Source organism: Hippopotamus amphibius, chromosome 8 (assembly GCF_030028045.1).
Source record: "Hippopotamus amphibius kiboko isolate mHipAmp2 chromosome 8, mHipAmp2.hap2, whole genome shotgun sequence".
In the NCBI taxonomy this organism is placed as follows: Eukaryota; Metazoa; Chordata; class Mammalia; order Artiodactyla; family Hippopotamidae; genus Hippopotamus; species Hippopotamus amphibius.
This window is the reverse complement of record NC_080193.1, coordinates 100,084,078-100,105,492: the sequence shown is the minus strand read 5'-3', so window position 1 is coordinate 100,105,492 and position 21,415 is coordinate 100,084,078. Positions and strand designations below refer to the sequence as shown.

At 36.4% G+C, this 21,415-nt stretch overlaps 1 protein-coding gene across 3 annotated transcripts in view; it reads left to right on the top strand.

Moving 5' to 3' along the window:
- The window catches only part of PARD3B (par-3 family cell polarity regulator beta), a 977,181-nt gene that overhangs the window by 504,336 nt on the left and 451,430 nt on the right, over positions 1-21,415 (top strand). For all 3 annotated transcript variants that reach the window (XR_009055026.1, XM_057744363.1, XM_057744365.1), the window contains exons 5-7: positions 6,692-6,780; positions 14,948-15,034; positions 20,858-20,983. Coding sequence is in view for 2 of the 3 variants with exons in the window: in XM_057744363.1 (XP_057600346.1) it covers positions 6,692-6,780; positions 14,948-15,034; positions 20,858-20,983 (302 nt within the window). In the remaining variant the exon portion in view is untranslated. The remainder of the gene's footprint in view (positions 1-6,691; positions 6,781-14,947; positions 15,035-20,857; positions 20,984-21,415) is intronic.

Sequence of the window (21,415 nt, the reverse complement as noted above, 5' to 3'; positions counted from 1 at the left end):
CCATTTACTTAGCTATAAAATGAATGGATTAGACTAGCTTGTGAGCACCATTCTTTCCAGGATATCTGAGGATCTGCACTATTTACCATAAGGCAGTGCCAATTTCTAGATATATGGATATACAATGTAACATACATTTTACCTATATATTTACATTTGTTTTATATATATAAAACAAATAAACATTTATTTATGTAAAATAAATTATGGACATGATAAATTGCTAGGACTGAAATATTTTGGGGTAGGATCTATGAAGCCAACTGAGATATTTCCCTTGGCAAGGCACTCTGCAAGGCATACAGGACATACATTAGGTCAAGCTTGAATAACAGTGCTTGACTACAAAACGCATGTTCATCGCATATGTGTGTGTATCAAATACAGCTTGTTTTTACTTTAGCATAGATATTCTTGTTCTAAAAAGTCAAAACAAATATTCTGAAATTATGCCCAGAATTTTAATTTTAAAATTTACCTGATAGTTATGTATGAGCACCAGGCACATAACCTGGCATTCACATCTTCTCTGCATAATTTTTCTATTACTCTCATTCTAAAATTCATGTGCACTTTCAAAAGAAACTTGCAGTTGGCTTTTCAGAATGCAAATCTTGTTATAAAATACACCTGAGCTTTGGAAATATAACTAAATTGCAGTTAAAATTTTGTGGGCAAGTGGTTTCAAATGTGGTTACAATGCATTGGGCAGGGATGGAATGAAGCCATATATTCTCACCTGTAAGACAAAGAGAGCCATCTACAGATAAGGAGACATCTATTTCAGTTCCTATCCGAGAGATGAAAAACTGAGCTGTAAAGCTGTTTTTAATATGTTTTATAGCTCTAGTTGACCAGGAAAAAGCGATGAGAATGTGAGTAACATCTTCTTCCAAAAAGTTTTATCAAGACTGTTGTTTATTTGGAGATGTATAACTTAATGAGGCTATAGTATGAATACACTTTCCTGTATGAAATCGGTGACTTAGACCCACCATGAACTACGAAACGATAGCCTGGTGCCAACACCAGGATCACCCTGGTGAGAGGGGTGCCCCTCCTGGTACTTGGCCCCTTCCACACAGCCTGTGAACACTTGCCACTGTGAGCGGTGGTGCTAACTAAATGTAAACACCTTTACTTTCCAGCTGCCGCTAATTGGTTTGGGAATATTTATATGTGTTGATTTTAAAGCTAAAAATAGCACAGTGATGTTTAAATCCAACTCATTCTGGCTGTCAGAAATGCTCCCGTGATCCTGAAAGTGTTGCTAAAAATATTCACTTTTTAAAAATTGTAGTAATTAAACTTGTTTATTGTGAGAGCCACATATGATACAGTCCCTGCTCTGATAATCAAAGAGGTAAAGGACAAGCTTCTTAAAGGTCTCTGCCTGGCTGGCAAGACACAGTCTCCTGCTGAACTTTATTAGGGAGCAAAGTAATAATGTGAGCAAAAGGAAGAGGCAAAGTAAATTTCAACATAGCTTTATACCTTTGTATTCTATGCAACTGATCACATCTATTTTAACATTAAAAATAGAAATTATAATAATTTTACTAAAAAGATTAAATATAGAGCTTGCTAAACCATAGTGGTTTCTGGAGGCAAGTTTGAGGAGTTGAAATCGCATTATTAGTATTTCTTAAGTCTGAATTGAAGAAATATAGTGACTGTTCAGCACCCATTATTTATACCCTAGTTCTTCATAATTGGATTATTTTTGTCCCTTTATTTCCAAATTTAAGTCATGATTTTACAGATCTCAGAGTTATTCAAATAAGCTATGAGAAAAAATATTTGTCATTTTCATTTTTAGATGTATGTGATTTTGTGAGTCTTCATCATGTTATTTAGTGAAGGAAAACCTTAAGTGCTCTTAAATTATTGCTTGTGATTTATTTGGTAATTTTTTGGAAAAACTGGTTTTATGGACCCTGTCAAGAAATAAGCTGCCTTTGTCTAAGTCTTGAAGCACTACACTGCTACAGTATTGTTGAGGTCAATTTGGAATTGGCTTTGTGTCCTTTTAGGATGCCCTAAGCATCTGTCTGCCTGGCCCATCTCTAGAGAATATCAAAGAATTCTTTTACTGCAATATATAGAAATGATTTTGGCAAGTGACAAACACTGCCCATTAGTTGAGATGATAAACTATAGTTACTACCCTTTTTGTTAGCTATGGCCAGGCAGAGTTTCTGATACTACTTTTAAAAGAGTAGAACTCTTGTCTTAGACATATAAGTCTGTGAATGTGTGTTCTTTAAGTCTGTAGTGATTGACATGATTGCTGTAAAACTGTAGTCAGTTCAGAATTACCCTTGAACAGATTATCACGTTGCAGTTGGCCCAATATTGCTTTCATATTCTAATTGACATTTTCATATACTTGGAGCATTAAGTACTTTGTTGACATAAATAAAACCTTTACTTACTATCTAACTAGAACTAGAAAAAAACGTCCTTCGAACCTTGCAGAATGTTGATTTGAACCAGAAAATATGTTATTTTCTTACCTTGGCTTGGGATCAACAAGAAATTTACAGTTGGAGTAGGGAGCAAAGAGTCAAAAACAGATAGTTAAAACCTTATAACAAACATCCCAATTTTTCCTTTTACATCCTGAGATATATGTCCATATAGAATTACAGAGCAAAAAAAGAATATTTTAATAACTGCCACTGTTAACTGTTCATAGATTAGACTTTGTTAAGATGGTAATACCCCTTAAATTGAGCTACAGTTCAATGTGATCCTTATGAAAACCCAGCTGGCATTTTTGCAAAAACTGATGCTCGGGTTCTAAAATTCATATGAAAATGCAAGGAACCCAGAATATTCAAAACAAACTTTAAAAAAATTGGAGAACTCTCACTTTCTGATTCCAAAACTTAGTACAAAGGTACATAATCAAGACTGTGTAGGGCTTCCTAGGTGGCGCAGTGGTTGAGAATCCGCCTGCCAATGCAGGGGACACGGGTTCGGTCCCTGTTCCAGGAAGATCCCACATGCTGTGAAGCAACTAAGCCCGTGCGCCACAGGTATTGAGCCTGCACTTTAGAGCCCGTGAGCCACAACTATTGAGCCCATGTGCTGCAGCTACTGAAGCCCATGTGCCTAGAGCCCATGCTCCACAACAAGAGAAGCCACGGCAATGAGGAGCCCACGCACCACAACGAAGAGTAGCCCCCACTCACCGCAACTAAAAAGAAAGCCTGCGCACAGCAAAAAAGACTCAATGCAGCCAATAAAATAAATAAGTAAATAAATTTATTAAAAAAAAAAAAAGACTGTGTAGTACTGGTGTGATCAATGGAATAAAATTGAGACTCCAGAAATAAACCCTTGCATTTTTTGTCAGTTGAGTTTTGATAAGGGCATTAATACAACTCTGGTGTTGGCACAACTAAATACCCACATGCAAAGAATGGAGTTGGATCCCCTACCTCATACCATGTAACAAAATTAACTCAAAATGGTAACAGACCTAAATGCAAGAGCTAGCACTATAAAACTCTTAGGAAAAAAATTACATAAACACACTGCCAGATGTGAAGTGGATGGCTGGTGGGAAGCTGCTGCAGAGCATGGGACGATCAGCTTGATGCTTTGTGAGGACCTGGAGGGGTGGGATGGGGCAGTTGGGAGGGAGGCTTGGAAGGGAGGAGATATGGGGATATGTGGGTTCATATGGCTGGTTCACTTTGTTGTACAGCAGAAACTAGCACAATACTGTGAAGCAATTAAACTCCAATAAAGATTTTTTTTAATGTATTAGAAAAAACAAAAACAAAAGAGAAATACTTTTCACCCTGAAAAAAATACATATAGGAGTAAATCCTTGTGACCTTGTATTAGGCACGATTTCTTAGATACAGTACCAAAATACAAGTAACAAAAGAAGAAATAAATTGAACTTCATTAAAATTAGAAACTTTTGTGTTGCAAAGCGCCCATCAAGAAAGTGAAAACACAGCCCTCAGAATGGGATAAAATTTGGAAATCATATATCTAAGGAATTTATATACAGAATTGTTAGAAAACTGTTACAGCTCAATAATAAAAATACAGATAACTAGGTATTTCTCCAAAGAAGATATACAAATGTCCAACAGTCACATGAAAAGTGCTCAGCATCATTAATCATTAGGAAAATATGAATCATTATTCATTAAGTATATGCAAACAAAACCCTCTTTACACCCACTATGATGGCTATATATTTTAAAAACAGGAAATAGCAAGTGTTGACGAGGATTTGGAGAAATTGGAACCCTCACATATTACTGATGGGAATGGAAAATTGTGTGGATGTTTTGGAAATACTATAGCCGTCCCTCAAAATGTTACACACAGAGTTACCATATGACCCAGCAATTCCATTCCTAGGTATATACCTGAGAAAAATGAAAAATATCTGTCCACACAAGAACTTCTCATTCTTACCATTATTGCACAATTGAACACTATTTCAAATGTTCAGGGCAACATAATTCATAATCATTAGCAAAAGTGGAAACAACTCAAATGCCCATCGAGTGCTGAATGGGTAAACAGAATGTGGTACATCCATGCAGTAGAATATTATTTGACCAAAAAATGGAATGACATACTGATACATGTCACAACATGGGAGGTCTTCAGAAAATCATGCTAAGTGATAGAAGTCACATATGTTATGATTCTGTTTATATAAAATGTTCAGAATAGGTAAATCCTTAGCGATAGGAAATAGAGAAATGATTGCCATGGGTTGTGGGAAGCAGCAAAAAATGGGGAGTGCTGGCGAATGAGCATGATGTTTCTTTGTGGAGTTTTGAAATTGTTCTAAAATTAGATAGTGATGATGGTTGCAGAACTCAGTGAATACATTAAAATGACTGAATTGTACTATTTCAAAGGGTGAATGTAATGTTATGTAAATCGTATCTTAATAAATCTTTTATAAGAAAAAATATAGTGGGTCTTAAAGCTCCAGTCAAGCCTTTAAATGATTGCAGCTAAAGCCCTGCTGACACCTTGACTGCAACCTCATGAGAGATTCTACCCCAGAAGTGGCCAGCCAAGCCACTTCTAAGTCTCTGATGGAAACTATGGGAGATAATGTTTTTTATCCATTTAATTTTGAATTTATTACACAGCATTAGGAAACTAATACAATGCCATTCAGCTTATTTACTCATTAACAGTCACTTAATGAATTCTCTGTGTTGTGTACTTAATGCAGAGAGAACTAGACATCCCCTCACTCTTCATGGAGCTCCCTCTTGTGTTGTGAGAGAGAGAGATGAGAAAGTGAATGATTTTGACATAAATGCAGTCATCAAATGTTTTGACATGTGCAATAGTCACAAGTACATAAATTTTATTAAATTGTCTATTCATGTATTTTTGTAACCTGCCCAACCTTGTGTCTTTTCAACATAAGCATACATCAAGCCCTTCATAACAAGGTGAATATTTGAAAGCTTTCAAAGACGTTCATCTTTTAAGATTTGATGCCTTAAACTAAAAAGCATCCTTTAACCTTTGAGATTTTTTTTTCCTTTTCTTTATCCTCACGAAGAGGAGAAAGCAAATAAGTTTTTAAAATATAGTGTAGATCAAGTCCTTCACAAAACTGCCAACCCCTAGGTGACATGTTGTTCTTCGATCTAAAAATGAAATACATTTTTAAAAAATCAATTCCCAATGATGCATTGCTTAAGTTGTGCCTCCGTGTCTTATATTCTTCAAAATATTTGCCTAATTCCTTTATGTCCAACATTTTAACTCATTTATTGTATTCTTTGGTTGAAATGGTACATTTAGAGCCATGAATGTGCCATATGGTGTGTTTCAGTGAAACCTGAGTCCACAGCAAGCACTGTCTGTGACTCTGCTTCTGAAGAGTGGTGTGCTGCAGAATTACTCAGTTAAAGTTCAGTTCCTAACAGAGAACTAATGTTTTACATAAATGAGAACCTAAAACAGGCTGGCTTTCTCGAATCCATTCTCTCCTCTGTGTAACATCGAACTCAACTTTGCCACTGTCCTGGAGTGCAGGACCTCTCTGACCGTGTTATCTCTCTGTCGTAGAAGAATGTTTACCATTTTAGAAGTTAAATGGTTGATTTTAGTTTCTTTGTGCTGAAGGTCATCCTCAGAATGAAAGTCTTAAGACAAAGTAAGAACTCCAGATTTCTTTTCCTATACTATTCCCGTCACACTTGTGATAAAAGTGACCTTGCCAGGCAACTTTTTTTGTTTTCATGGATTTTGCTTTCTTTATATTTTTAGTGTCACCGGAGGGGATGGGGTGCAAGCAAGTATAGTACATTAAAGCAAGTATAGTACATCACCACCTGTCAATGGCACCTGCCCCTTGGTACCCCTTTTCCTTGCTGATTTAAAACACTCAGTCCCCAAAGCTTGTGGTTGAGTAGCAGGAAGCTAAATGATGTATTCCAAAGCTCTTAACATACCGCCTTGTGCAAATGGCCCATTTGAGTATTTCAGGAACCAAATGGGAGAGAAAAGAACATTGAAAGCACTGAAAAGATTAACACCTGTTTCCAGTCTTCAAAGAAATTGGAGCACACTATATATATGCAGAGTAAAACCATTTACTCTCTGCTGTTGAGACTTTTGATTCAAATTTTGAATTCTATGTGCATATCATCCACATGCTTATGGGTTTGTTTCACTACAGAATTCCACACAGGACTTAGAAGATGGAGAAGTTATGAATGGTGTGCAGACAGAACTACTGACGTCGTTGAAAACTATGGATGTGCTCAGGTATTCTATTTATGTGAATAAGAATATTTTATTTCAATTTAATGTTTGTGTTTTTAGGTTATAGTTTTTATTTTATAGGAAACATCAAGATAAGTAGTATACTTGAGTGAAACCTAATTCTGAAATTAATTGCTAAATTACTTTTTTCTCTCATTTTCTTTATATGATGTGAGAACTTCCTGACAGACATATACAAATGAGCCTCAATCCTTCCAACTCGTCTGCAACCTGGGTTTCTTAACTGCTTCTTTCTTCTCCTTGAACAGCAGTTTAAAGTGAACTTTCCAGAGTTCATCGTGGTGCAGTGTTTTACTTTGACGTTAGCTCTTTCAACATTACTGTGCATTGTGTTTTAACAGTCTTGCAATATTTTACTCTATGTGTGTAAAATGAATCCAGACTATCAACCTGGATTTTTCATGGGTCTTTTTGTTTGTTTGTTTTTAATGTAAGTAACTTATTATACAAAGTTAGTTGCTCTCGCTTTTACTGGCACTTGCTTTGCTCTACACTAATTTCCAGTTCATCCCTAGCTACTACCTGGGTTCAGATCCCAGCTCAGCTGCTTATCACTTCTGGGAGCTTAGGCAAGTTGCTCATCAATCTTTGCCTTAGTGTCTGGTCTGTAAAATGGAAATAATATTAAAAACCTTCTTCAGAGGGTTGGTATGAGGGCAAAATTAGTTATCATATGTAAAGCACTCGGAACACCCTGAGTCAGAGTGAGCCCTGTTGCTATCATTACCGTCGTCTGTTATCATCATCCTCATTATTAAAGTTGCTTCAAAACCTGGGTAAGTAATTTCATGTTTAATAGATTGTCGGCTTTAGCACCGGAAGGTGATGCTTCTGAGGTTGATGGTCATTCATTCATTCAGTCAACATACTCCATTCATTCAGTTCAGTTACTAATAAGTGCCAAACATGTTGCATGAAATTAGCTTTAAAAGAAAAAAAAAAATATGCGATCACCTTTTATCATGCTGCTTTACTGTGTGGATTTTCCTCAAGCTTGTAATTTGTGGCTATATGACCTGGTTATTTTTTATGTAGATTGTGTTTCTTTAATTAATGAGCTGCACAATATTAAAAACTTTGTACGGAAAATCTCCAGGGCACTGTCTTTTTAGAAGCTTGCTAAGATTGTTTTTGGAGGTAGGCATAATGAATGTAATAGTCTTATTCTGTTTTCCTTTAATTTCACCTTTTTAATGTTAGCTTTTTGAAAAGTTTGGTAACATCTTGGGTAAGTATTTCGTTGTTATAGAGTGAGCAAATGTTTGGTTTATGGCTGCATGAACAAGTTAGCTTTCTCCAGATACAAGGAATTCAGAGAAATGGAATATAGGACTTTTAAAAAACAATAATCTTTAATTAAAATACGTATGTGTATCTGTATAATTTGACTATCACAACGAACTTTTTATATGAGTTTTATTATCACTTTTAGCAGGCAATTCAGAGTGATTAACTTGTAGAGACCTGATTTATACCACCACTCTTGTCTCCAAATCCTTTAAAGTGTTACCTGTTGTGTGCACCTTCCCTGATTCCTTGGTGTTTTATTTCATGCTGCATAATCAGGGCTAGAAAACTTCATGTGGTGAGCACCAGTGTGGGAAAACATCATCTGAAATTAGTTTGAGGCCAAGTGCAGAAAGTAGAGTGAGTGAAAACTCCAATGCTTAGAGACTCTCGGATGAGGGGGAAGATGGGAAGGATTCTAACAGCATGGAATGCAAAGCTGGGGAGCCATGGGCAGAGTGGCAGGAAGCTTAGAGGTTATAATTCTAGGAGAGGACTTTAGTTCTAGCTGGTATGGGATGAGCAAGAAAGAATGGAAGGAGATTAGGAAGCCACTTACAGCTGAGTTACATGAGTGTTCTCCTGGGGCAAGAACAGTCTGATACCCCCACTGAGCTTGGCCTAAGCATAGGACTTTGTACTCACTTCCATGCAGGCAGCATAGAAGCTAAGTAAATAACTGTAGAATCCATCTCAAAATGGCTTCAGCTGGTTCTGATGTTTTAATTCCCCTAGCTATTGTTCAAGCCTTAGCTACCTCGCTGTCAGATTATTGTAATAACCTACTAATTCTGCTCTTAAGTGTCAACCTCTCCTTATTCTCATTGATCCCACATATCACTACTAGATAAATTTTTTTAAACCACAGCATTTATCAAACCATTCCTTAGTTCCAAAGCTTTTGGATTTATTTAAGTCCTGAGTTTGAACACTACCTTTGTAACCATGGGCTAATTATTTAACCTCTTAAAAAATGTTCTTTTTTTCTATGGAAAATTGGCAGTTACACCAGCACAAGACTAAATGAGAGGCTGGATAAACATTAATTGCTACTGCAGTTACCCTTATCACACATACTACAGTTTATTGTAACTATTTGTCATTCTCTCAAACGAGACTGTGGATCCTCCAAGGGTTCCTGACACCTAGTACAGATCTTGGAACATAATAGCAGCATATTTGTTGAGTGAATGACTGAATGGATAAAACAGTGCTTCATAAATCATATGCGTAACTATTAACTACTCACCCATTATTAACACAAGCAAACATTTATATTTAAAGAAAAATAACATTTGGAGGCAGTTCTCCAAATAGTCTTACAATATGCATCTCTTATGAAGTACTACTCAGCTTACTTTGATCTTAAGAAGACAATGAAGCATGAGGTTTCTACTGGGTGTTTCTTTTTTTCAAATAGAATTACACTTTAAGCTTCTCTTTAATTAGCAAGCAGTATATGCAGAAGACCTTCACCTCATCCCTAATTTTTATCTCATTCCTGACCTCACATTATTCCAGATTTGCCTCTTTTCCCAGGCTGAAAACTATCACATTTTATCCTATCTTCTCCTTGCCCTCTGATATCAATTCATTTGCCAAATTATTGACAGAGTCCATCTCAGAATACCTTGAATCTTTCTCCATGTTTTCATGCTTTATTGCTATAATCATTGCTCAAGCCCTAATACCTCTCAGATGCATTATTGCAATAATTTACTCATTCCTATCTCAAGTACCAATTTCTGCCTTGTCTTTCCCTGTTCTAGTCGGTCCCACATATCACTGCCAGGTAAAATATTTCTAAACCACAGCACTGACCACAGTGCTCTCATTTCCAAAACCTATAGTGATTCCATCTTCTACAAAATTAAACATGTTTTTTATCGGTGTGGAATTTGACATATCACACTGAGATTTAATCTCAAACTGATGATTCAACCTTATCTCCTCATTATTTTAACCTCTCCTCTCCTCCCTTCTGCCCCCCTCCTCTTTCTCTCTTTAATATCAAAGGCAGTCGATGTGTCCACAAACCATCCTGGTTCAGTCTCTCAGCACAAACTGTTTTCGCTTCTGTGCATGATCTCTCCACCCCCTCACCAGCTTCTCTGATTGAATATTCATTTGCCCTTCTCAGTTCCATCAATAACTCTACCGCCTTTGAGAATATTTTCCTGATTCCAGCTTCCCTTCCTGATCCTGTACCCTCTTCCTCTGAACCTCATCAGAAAGCACCTCTGCTTTGAAACTTACACGTCAAAGTGGTTGAAAACTACTGCTCTGAAAAGCAGTAAATTCCAATTTGAGTCCTGACTTTATGGTATGTTGTTGGACAGATTACTCAACCTCTCTAAGCATCGTTTACATGTCTGTAATGGAAGTGACATGTTTACTTTGTACATTTGATGTGAGTACATGTTATAATGCCGAGAAGATGATTAACATACTGCCTCTCCCCAAATACTGTACGTTGTTGGAGAACATACTATGAGTACTACTACTGTTCTATTACTTTGTATTTTTTGTTTCCTGTCCTAATCTGCCTGCTAGATTATGAACTCCTCAAGCATTAGACTTTGTTTTTTCCTTGCAGAACTTCTTCATTGGAGCTCCTCAATTGATTGCATCAAGTGAATCCCACCACCTTCAATAACAAATTCTTGGTTAGATTTTTACTCAGTATATTCACATCAATGAGACATTGCATAAGTTTTTAAGAGTAAATGCTAAGAGTTCTCAGCAAAAGAAAGATTTTTTTTTTCTATTTCTTTAATTTTGTATTTATGTGAGATCTTGGATGTTCCATAAACTTATTGAGATAATTGTTTCATGATTTATGTAAGTCAAATCATTATGCTGTATACCTTAAATGTATGCAGTGCTGTATGTCAATTATATCTCAATAAAACTGGAAGAAAAACAAAACACAAGACATTTCACTGTCAAGTAGCCTTCAGCATCATCAGCAAGCTCTTCTTGGAGGTTTCTCTCTGTGGTTCATCTCTCACATCACTGTATATGACAGTTCTGGGCATCAGTCCCCAAAGAATACCAGCTCATACCTTCTCTCCACTCATTATAACTCATCATCTTCTCTGTCAGCAGTTTAATTATGAAAAAAAATGTTCCTCAATCCTACGGTATTTAAGGATTTAAAAAAAAAAAACTCTTACTGAGGAAATCAGTTGAGGACAATTTGGAAAGTTTGAAATAGATTATTGCCTTTTAGTCCATAAGCTTCTTTGTTCCCTCAGGAAGTTGTAATAATCATACTGATAGCTGATATTATTGAGCCCTTTGTATATGCCAGAGACTGTGTGTGTGATGTATAGTGTTCTCTCTTTCTTTTAAAAGCAACAACTCCATTAGGAATTTCTCTTAATTCCCTCATTGTCCAAGTGAGGAAACATACTTTTGGTCTTAGTTTAAATGATTTACTCAGACACCTGACTCAAAGCCACCACGAGGATATGCTTTCTCTCTAATTTCATGAGTTAATCATGAATTCCTTCTGAAACAAAACATCTTCCCCTCCCTGCCCTCAGACCTGTCTCTTCCTTACGCTCAACTAGTGGCTGATCACTGGGCTGACTAATCTTAAAGATGCTGTGCACCTGCCTTGCGTGGAGAAATTAAAGCTACAACCATCCATCTGCAGTGCCTATTGTATTCTCTCCCTCAAGCTTCATGTCTTTCTTCTGGAAGGAACCAAATGAAGTGCTTTCCAGCTAGTTCTTGCCATAGCTGTTCACAGCAGGCTCATTTTAAACCACTGGTTCTCTACGTTCACCCATTGTTTTGTACTAAACTCTTAGATAGGTAGCCCCTGGTTCCGGTGATTATTTGAATCAATTTTGTCAGTTGGGCCTTAGAACACGTAGCTTACTTAATACTATTGAACCTAATGCTTGGTGACTATCTGCTTTTGTTTTGGTATGTCTTAGGAAGTTGAATTAGCTATTTTGAGCTTAGTGAAATCTGACTTTTCTTTTTGTCCCGCACTGAAATATTTTTTCTTTGCCCCACAGTTCATTTTTTTGTCTGTTTTTCACGAGTAGCTGCCAATCCCTTTTTCTTTCCACTGCTAGACTAGCCTCCTCCCCTCATTCTCTACATTTTCTATCCTCAGTCCACCTCCAAAACGTAAGTAAATGTGTGCATACCCTGCTCCCTGGTCCTTGAACTCTACTCTGCAGTTTGCCTAAACAAATAACATTAATAGAATATTTTCACATCTTCGTGAAATCTCATTTTATGAGATGTGTGTTCAAGTACTTGTGTCTAGCCCTCCTTGCTGTGTTTATCTTCTATGAGGGTGTATATACAGATATTTCCACAGAACTCCATCAAGTATATGTAACTGAGTGGGTTTTTTTCCCCCTTTAAAATAAATTTTAAAACATGGACTGGTCTATAAGGTTTCCTTTTTCAAACGCTTTTCTTTCCATCTTGAAACAAATAATGGATAACAATTTTATAAAGAGCGTGGTAAAACATAGTCTGTGTAAAACTTGTAATGCTTGTCTATAGATCTAATAGATGTAATTCTCGAAGTGTCTGCATATTACAGTCAATAAAATTGAAAATCTTTTATGCTTCTTTTTCTGGGATAGTAATATTTTTGTGATACTAATTGAACATTTGTCAAATATCATTCTAGCCAAAAAATTGTGACTATCATGTATAAAGAGAACATAAAAGTTTATACTGAAATACTGAAAAAGGGAATCTTATAAAATTGAAATAAACCTTAATACTGCATCCTCCAAAAAAGTTATAGTGTTTTGAAATAGGATTGATTACTTTAACAAATTATAAGATTTACTTTTTTAAATGAATGTAAAAATTCAAGATTGATGATTACTAAGAGTAGAATTTATTGTTTTACAGGAGAGGTTTTGAGTGGAATAAGTACTTGCAAACTAGAAAAAAGAATCCATAAAGCCATCCTAAAATTTTTTAAGCTGAAATCTTATTGTGTAGACTAAATACCTATATTCCAAAAGCCTCTATATAACATGGGAACACTATCTATCAGCATTTGGATATTTAATACATTTATTAGGAAAGATTTGTTATGCTCTAAGTGCAAAACTATGAAAATATGTTATAAAGGTAGAGATAATTGTGTCAGTGGTTAAGTATGATTTTAGGCTCTGTATTTAAGTCTTTACAACAGTATCGTAACCCTAGAATGTGAATGCTTTGGGTTTAGTCTTCCTCAAATGCCTATGAATGCACTATAAATCTGTTATTATATAAAAGCTATGTCTTTGTGGTCCCTTGAAAGCTACACAACTTTCTCTTCCCACCAAATATTTTCTATTCAGGACTTACAATGCATACCTACATAGGATTTCATATGCATATATTCGTATAGTGTCTTCATGCTCCCACAGAAAGTATAGCCAAGAATCTGTTTTATCCCATGGTATTAGCACCCTAAGATTTATTTTGTTTGTAATTTTTATTCCAGGCTCTGATATAACCTGCTTGACTGAACAAATTTTAAATATATCACCAATATCTGAGCAAAACACATTTGAAATTTATTATCAGTTTTGAAATTCCATCGTACTCCACAAATGTTGGAAACTAACATGCTCTTTTTTGCAGTTCTTAATGATAATAGGTTTGCCATGAAAACACATTAAAAATAAGCCTAATCCACTGATGAGACTATATTTAATGTATTTATTTTAGATTGCTGATAATTTAGGGCGTACTTCATGCAGAGTGAATTCATCAGGCATTTTGCTTTCTTAATGCTGTTCTCAACATTCCAGCAAGGAGCCAAAACTTCCTCATTTTCAATTTGGAGCAGAAAAGCATTTTTAGCAGCTGTAGCTCTTAATTTGACATCTAGTTTCAGGTCATTTTCATGTAAATAGGAAACAATAGAGACCTGCCTACAATTTCCATAATGGGGATGTTTGCTTCAACTTTCTCATTTTTCCTCTGGCAATTTTATTTTCTCTCTCTGGGATTAAAGGAGCCAATAATTGTTCATGGTTATTATTTTTCATCTTTATAAAAACTTGTTAGTTCCACTTTCCGTTACTCCAAAGCTCCCAATGCTTTGTGTATTTCAGTCATACACACTATCCATTAATGTTTCTAGCTCATCCTTTCCTTAATCTGGAGTAGGTTAGACAGGTCAGGCTTTCTATTTCTTTCTGTAATACATTTTCTCCAGGCTTTTCAACTTCTTTTTCTACCTCTTAAAAAAAAAAATAGGAGGTGAAAATTTGGAATTGTTGCATTGACTACAACTGATGCCTTATTGAAAGGCAAGTTTAAGTTTTGATTTATAGTGCTTTGAACATGCCCATATGTATTACCAACTGTGGCTTCATAGTTGTTGAAAGTGTAATTCTGTGCTTTTTCTAATAAAAACATATTTTATTTCATTTTTTCTCTGTTCTGGAGGAAAATTCCTGCTTTATGTTTGAGCATAGATATGCTTAATTTCATGTATTTTATCATCTACACAGTAATTTTCAAGTGTGTCTCAATGGGGAGAAATTTCATTTTTGTGTACATCCTTTTAAATATGTTGATTTATGCAGGTTAAGTTAAGCAGGAAGTTATTTTTGTAGGTAGTCACTTCTATTTGTTCCTCTTCTAGGAGGAAAAATAAGAAATCAGATAGTCTTTTAAACATTTTATTTCCTGGATCTTTTGAGCATACCAGCAAATCACGTACTCCTTTGATTTCATCTCTGCTGTTGAATTTACAGTAGTTGTTATAATCCTAAATTTTTTTTGTTTTTCTTTTTAACATGCCACATCTGGTTTGAGGGGGGGTTGTTTGTTTGTTTAGCAGAGACTCATTTGTGCTTTTTTTTTTCTGTCCCAGTGATATGACAAGAACAGTGGAGATTTCTGGGGAAGGAGGCCCCTTGGGAATACATGTAGTACCCTTCTTTTCATCTCTGAGTGGAAGGTAAGATGTTTTCCTTATATGAGAAGCTCATGCTAATGAAAAAGTTGACTTGAGCTTATTTTCCCAAACGTTTTTCAGAAGACGATTAAGTGTATATCTTTGTTATTCAAATGGACACCTCAAGATATACTTCTATTGGCCACTTATGTGTTAGAAACAAAGTAACATCACTTCTAGGATATGATGGAAAAGAAATCACAATTTCTGCATTTAAATTAATTAAGAGGTACTTAAGGTATTCTTATTGGTGACATGTAGTAAACAGAAATCGTGGAAAGACTAACATATTGTTAGACAAATATAGCAACTGAATTTTTTAATATTCAAAATTACATTTTAATGAAATATAGTAATTCCAAATGGATATTTCTTGATATTCCTCAGGTTTATAGAACTTAGAATAATAAATATTCTAACATTATAAATAGTTATAGCACAAGCTAAATGTTTTGATTTTAGCTATAGTAGCAAATCTATTTATTTTGTTCTAAAATAAAATGTAATCAATTAAAAATAATTTACCACATTCTTTTGAAATTTTCAAGACTTTAGATTTCTAAATCCATGCTGGTAAATGATAATTTAGACTGTGTCACCATCTCTTGAAATCTGTGTCTACTTAACTGGATGTAAAACTTGTTTTACTGATGGGAATTAAAGTATGTGCCTGAGAGTTAATATTAGTACTATTATAACAACCTTACAAAACTAGTATTAGATATTATGCTATTATAATACTTTTCAATAGGATGACTGCCTTTAGCACTAGATTAATACTGACAAAGGCTGTCAGAAACTTACAGAAAATAAGTTTCTCATCCATGTGACATGATTTTAATTAATTTGCTAAGTTTATTTTCTTAAATGTATCATTGAAAAGGCAAAATACCTGATTTTAGCTTAGGTGATCAAAGACCAGAAAAATCACTTGCTTTTTCTCAAGGTCATACAAAATCCAGATCTCTTGACTTGCCTTCACTCTATTGCTCTTTCTAGAACAAAACTTTTCCCAAAGGTTATATAGTATTAATTTACTGGTTCTGAATATTTATTCAATTTGGGCTGCCATATAACGGGAAGAGCAGATTTAGACATGATATTTTGGTTGGCATCATTTTCAATAGGTAGCCATCTGCAACCTGTAATTGCAAAGTCATCACCTTTTTTTAGCAAATAACATCTGATGCCAAGCTCTTGCTGGAATGAATGTCCCCTGAAACGAAATGAACTGAAAAGCTAGTGGCTCTTATTGTCTCATTTCCTGTGTGTGTTAATAAGCGTGTTTATAAATGTTATGGGTTATGGCACAGGACAAGCTGAGGTTGTTTTTGATAGACAGGGAGAGTATTTACCCAGTTGTCATGAGAAATTCTAATGGCTTTTGGCAGAAGTGTACTGATAGAGCTGTGTGAAATACCAGCGTGGCTAAATTACTAGGCCCTTTAGCTTAATAAAGCTGGAATAGACCACAAGATCATCCCAATTTTCAAAACATGAAGAAATATACAACATGACAGTCACCCTACATCATTTTCAACTGTTCAGAAAACAAGTTGACCCTATAGACCAAAAATCACCTTCTCTCACTTCAAGTGCAGAGAACATACTAGAATGCATTGATTTCCTCCCTGCTCCTTCCTGGTTCTGATTTCCAGCATAAGCTTTACAGAGTAGGAAAAAGATTTGGACTCGAATTTGGAACAATTGAATTTGAATCTCAGTGCTCTCTTTTGTATAACCTTGAGTGAGTCCCCTAAACTGGCCTCTTGGGAATACCTACTTCACATCAGGGTTGTGGGGATTAAATGATATGAAAAATGTGAATGCTCCTTGTAAAACACACAACATATGAATGTGTAAATTATTAGGATTATTACTATTTTGGCTAAAACAGAAAATCCTGGTTCAGAAATGAACTTTTGTATGTTCATGGTCCGCTGTTCAGTAAATTGGTGAAATAGTTGTGTGTTTAGTGTTTTTTTTTTTTTTGCTATCCACTGGTATTATAGAAAGGAAATTTAATTAAAAAACATAAAAAATAATATGGAAGTGGAGACATGAGCCAATAAAAGTTAAGAAGTAATGAGTACAGGCTGAAACAGCATACTTAACTCAACCCATGTGTCTAGAAGCAACTGTGTATAGAGCGTGTCAGACAAGTGTCTGACTTCATCATGCCATATGGTCGCCCCGTGTGAGCACGGGAGGTGGGGGGAGTTAAGGTCATAGTGGTAGACTTAGTTCTTAATTTCCTTCCATTTATTGGTTTGTATCATTATTTTAAATTAGAATTTACATTTAATTATTTAGTAAGACTACTGTAATTGGCTTTGCCTTCAATTTCTTTTTAATTTTTTTTATTTCCAAAAATAGAGCCACACCTGTTGTAGAATAAGATCCCTAATCAAAGTTAGAACGCACTGAGTACAACACACGGGCTGCTGTACTAGATAAGGCCTCAGTGGATTCATTGGGGTGCAGAATGCTGCTTGTATGGAGGACCATTGGCTTGCACAATAAAAACAAAAATGAAAAAAAACAAAAAAACAAAAACCAAAGTCCCTGCAAGTAAAAAACAATTTAATTTCATCCTTTATTTTTTTTTTTTTTGGAAAAAATATAGTTTTATTTTAGAATTAAAAGCATAAAATCTAATTGTCAGTAAATAAAGATAGCATAATATAACTTTTTTAAAAAATATTTATTTATTTATTTATTTATTTATTTATTTGGTTGTGCTGCATCTTAGTTGCAGAAGACAGGTTCCTTAGCTGCAGCAGGCTGGCTCCTTAGTTGCTCTTCACCAGCTCCTTAGTTGTGGCATGCAAACTCTCAGTTGCGGCATGTATATGGGATCTAGTTCTCTGACCAGGGATTGAACCCAGGGCCCCTGAATTAGGAGCACAGAGTCTTAACCACTGCACGACCAGGGAAGTCCAATATACCTGTTTTATAGTAAGGACAGCTGAATGTGAGACAGAAGAAGGAAGGAATGGGTGAAGAGTGATACATAATGTAAGGAGAGGAGATGTTTAGGTAAAAAGTCTAAGCTGGTGAGCGGCTGAGGCGGTGTGATACAGTGGGAAGAAAGGAGGAAGCAAGCAGGGGGTAGGTTTGTGCCTAAATGAGTATTAGAAGGGCAGGAGGCAATGGTTACCCCTTTTATTCTGCCGGGCTGCGGGTTTTGGCCTCCTTTATCACTGCTTCTTAATGCAAGTTAACTGGTTCATCTCGGCCTCTAACTCATTGACGGTATTAATTTTTAAACCCTGAGAGCCTTGGTCCCAAACAAGGCAGCTACCCACAGCCCATCTGTCTGGGGCAAAGAGGATAAAGAGGGTCTCTTTTCTGAGCCTTCTCACACCAGTCTGGATGAAATCAAGCTGGAAGGAATCTGTCCCTTCCATAGAATAAAGAAGGCAGGAGTGGTTTGTTGCCAGGGACCAAACTAATAAAATCAGTCAGTTTTACATTTTACCAAAATTACCTCTGACACATGGGTTTTACAGTTGGGCTTATTCTGTCAATAAATTTTTCATGGAAAGTTAGGTTATTTAGATCAGTGAGGCTCACATCGCATACTCCAGCTGTAATATGCCAGCTAAATTGCAACTCAGTGGCCTGAAAGAATTAATTCATCTCCCAAAATGTGAAATTAAATCCTAGGGAGTAACATTACATGACTGATGATGTACTGAATTAAATTAACGGAAGACTTGAATGCTTGTTAAAAAAATATCGCTTACATAAACTAGTTTATAACCACATGTGAGCCTCCTAATGGATCGTGTTATTGTGAATCCACCATAACAAAAATCCAAAATGTGAACTATGAGAGTTGTTTAATTTAGGAGAGAAACACTATTTTGTTCTATTTCTTTCTTTCCTTTTTTTCGACACGTCAAATAGTTCAATTTTTAATATTATGTTATGAGATTAAGGTGGGATTAGTATCTTAAATATAGTAATTTAAATCTCAGATCCTTTATCAAATAGTAGCTTTGGCCCCTATTCTCTTGCACACAGAAGATGATTAATTTACTGACTGACTAGAATTAGGAAATGAAGCATCACTGCACACTTGGCCTGTGACCCTGAGCCTTCTCCACGTAGGCAGCATGACTATTTGCTCTGCTGTCTCCTGCATCAGCGTGCTGTGTTCGTTTAACTTTTTTGAAATAGAGATCTAACTAGCTCTACATGTGCCTCTCCTCCAGCCGTCTTGAAATGACATGAGCTCATCAGATGAACTCAGGCCCTGGAGACAGAGGCCCCACTTTGTGGCAGCTGCAAACAGGAAGATGGTTTTTCCCTTCACTTTCATTAGAGACTCCCCTTTTTCCATGGTGGACCCTATTATTCACGCATAAAATGTGCTCATGTTTTATTTAGATTTGAGACTTAATTCAAAGGGACTACGTAACAGCACCTAAGGCCCCTATATGAAAGAGGATGACAAAGTAAGAAAACAGGAGGATGGGGAAGAGAAGGTGGTGGTTTCTCCACATCTAGCAGACTCACCCTGACGTGCCACAAGGAACAAGGAAATCCCTCGCATGAGAAATGGCTTAAATATACACAAATCTGATGTCTTTCAGTTTTCAGTTCAGGTACTACCAATACGTAATAGGTGCATGCAAGTATACACACACACACACACACATTTGAATTCTTTCTTTTCATTGCTGTAGTTTTCTTTCTCCTTTTCTTTTTCTCCAGCCCCCTTCCCTCCCAACGCTAAGCCACAGCCATGAGGCAAAAGGAGGCTTAGGGGATGCTCTCTGAATCCAGACTCTTCCTGGTTGAAATTGCACATAACTCTTCTTCCCAAAGCCCTGCTTTCATCCGGTCACTGTCTCAGAAGCAGTGAGTGGTGCTGGTGTGTGTACTGCTCCAGCCTCATCAGATAAGTCCATCAGCTGGTGTTCAAGGCCCCTGCATGGGGCGCTGGCCTCCCTATGCGTTGTGAGCTCTCACCCTGCTCCCCTTACACAAACACACCCAGTTGTTCCTGCCTCAGTGTGTATCCTCTCTCTCCTCCTATCCAAATCCCACTCATTCTTCTGATCCAGTTTACATCCCAGTTTCTTCCCAAATCCTTCTGTGAAGACTCTAGGCTTATTGATAGCTCCAGTTTTTTCATTCCTCCTGTACTCCAAGCCTGTACTGAGACATTGTCTTGGTCCTACAGCTCTGTCTCGTTTTCCCCCATCTGAAGCGCATAGAGAACACTCAACACATACTTGATTCAGTGGCACTAACAAATGGGACCGAACTTCCTTCTAAATTGAGTAATATGATCTGTGCTAAAGGTTTACTTCTTAAAATGCATATTATTGGAAGAGGTAGGAAGACTGTGAAAACACTACTGTGAGTACCTAATCCTCCCCCATTATCAAATGTTGAGTTGCCCCCTTGGCACCAACTCAAACTTACTTATTACAGTCAGCCCTTCTGTGATGTTCTCGCAAAACCACCAGTCCCCTGTGTCCTCAACTACACTGAGCAACACTAGCCTTTTCTAAGTTTACTGCAGGCATGAGAAACGGGATTGTAGGTCTGTGTGCTCTGGGCTGGTGTTTATGTATATGTGCCTTGAAGGGCTTCTTCTGTATAGTGAGTTGTATGTGTATGTATTTTTTTTTTTGGTTGTGTTTTGGGGTTTTTTTAGTAAGAATTTAAATAATAAGAAGTTGCCTGAATATAAAGCATAATTTCTTTCATAAATAGAAACCAGTACTTATTTCTGAACAGTTGCAAGTAGAGAAACAACCTGCATGTTATTATTCAGTCATTCTCTTTCAACCTAAATGTTGCATTTAGGATTCTAGGGCTCTTCATCCGTGGCATTGAAGAAAACAGCAGGTCCAAGCGGGAGGGACTGTTTCACGAAAATGAATGTATTGTAAAAATCAACAACGTGGACCTCGTAGACAAAACCTTTGCTCAGTAAGCATTTTTTTTCATTGTTTTATTTACCTTATTGATTCCTAGAATGCTTATAATCATTACTGAGCTCATTGTGATAAAAAATGTAGGTAGAATTTCTGGTAAGTTCCTTTGACCCCAGAACATCTATTTTCAAATGCATCCTGTGTTTTAGCATACTCAGAGGTGGCCTGCAAATGTCTCTGACAGCCCTGAGAAGGGCCAGCTGCAGAATAGAGCAAGCCTTCTGGCTGGCTGTCTTTCTGGGGCATCCATAGATGGGCTTGTTTTTCTTGAGATACGGGTCAATTAGACTGGTATTTAATGACTGTTTTCACAGACTGTTAGTTCGGTTTATTAATTAACTTACTTGGTGTCAGCAGTCTTCCTTAAACTAAATACCTGTGAGAGATGTCTGTGAGGACTCAATGAATAATAGAAAAAAAGAAAAAA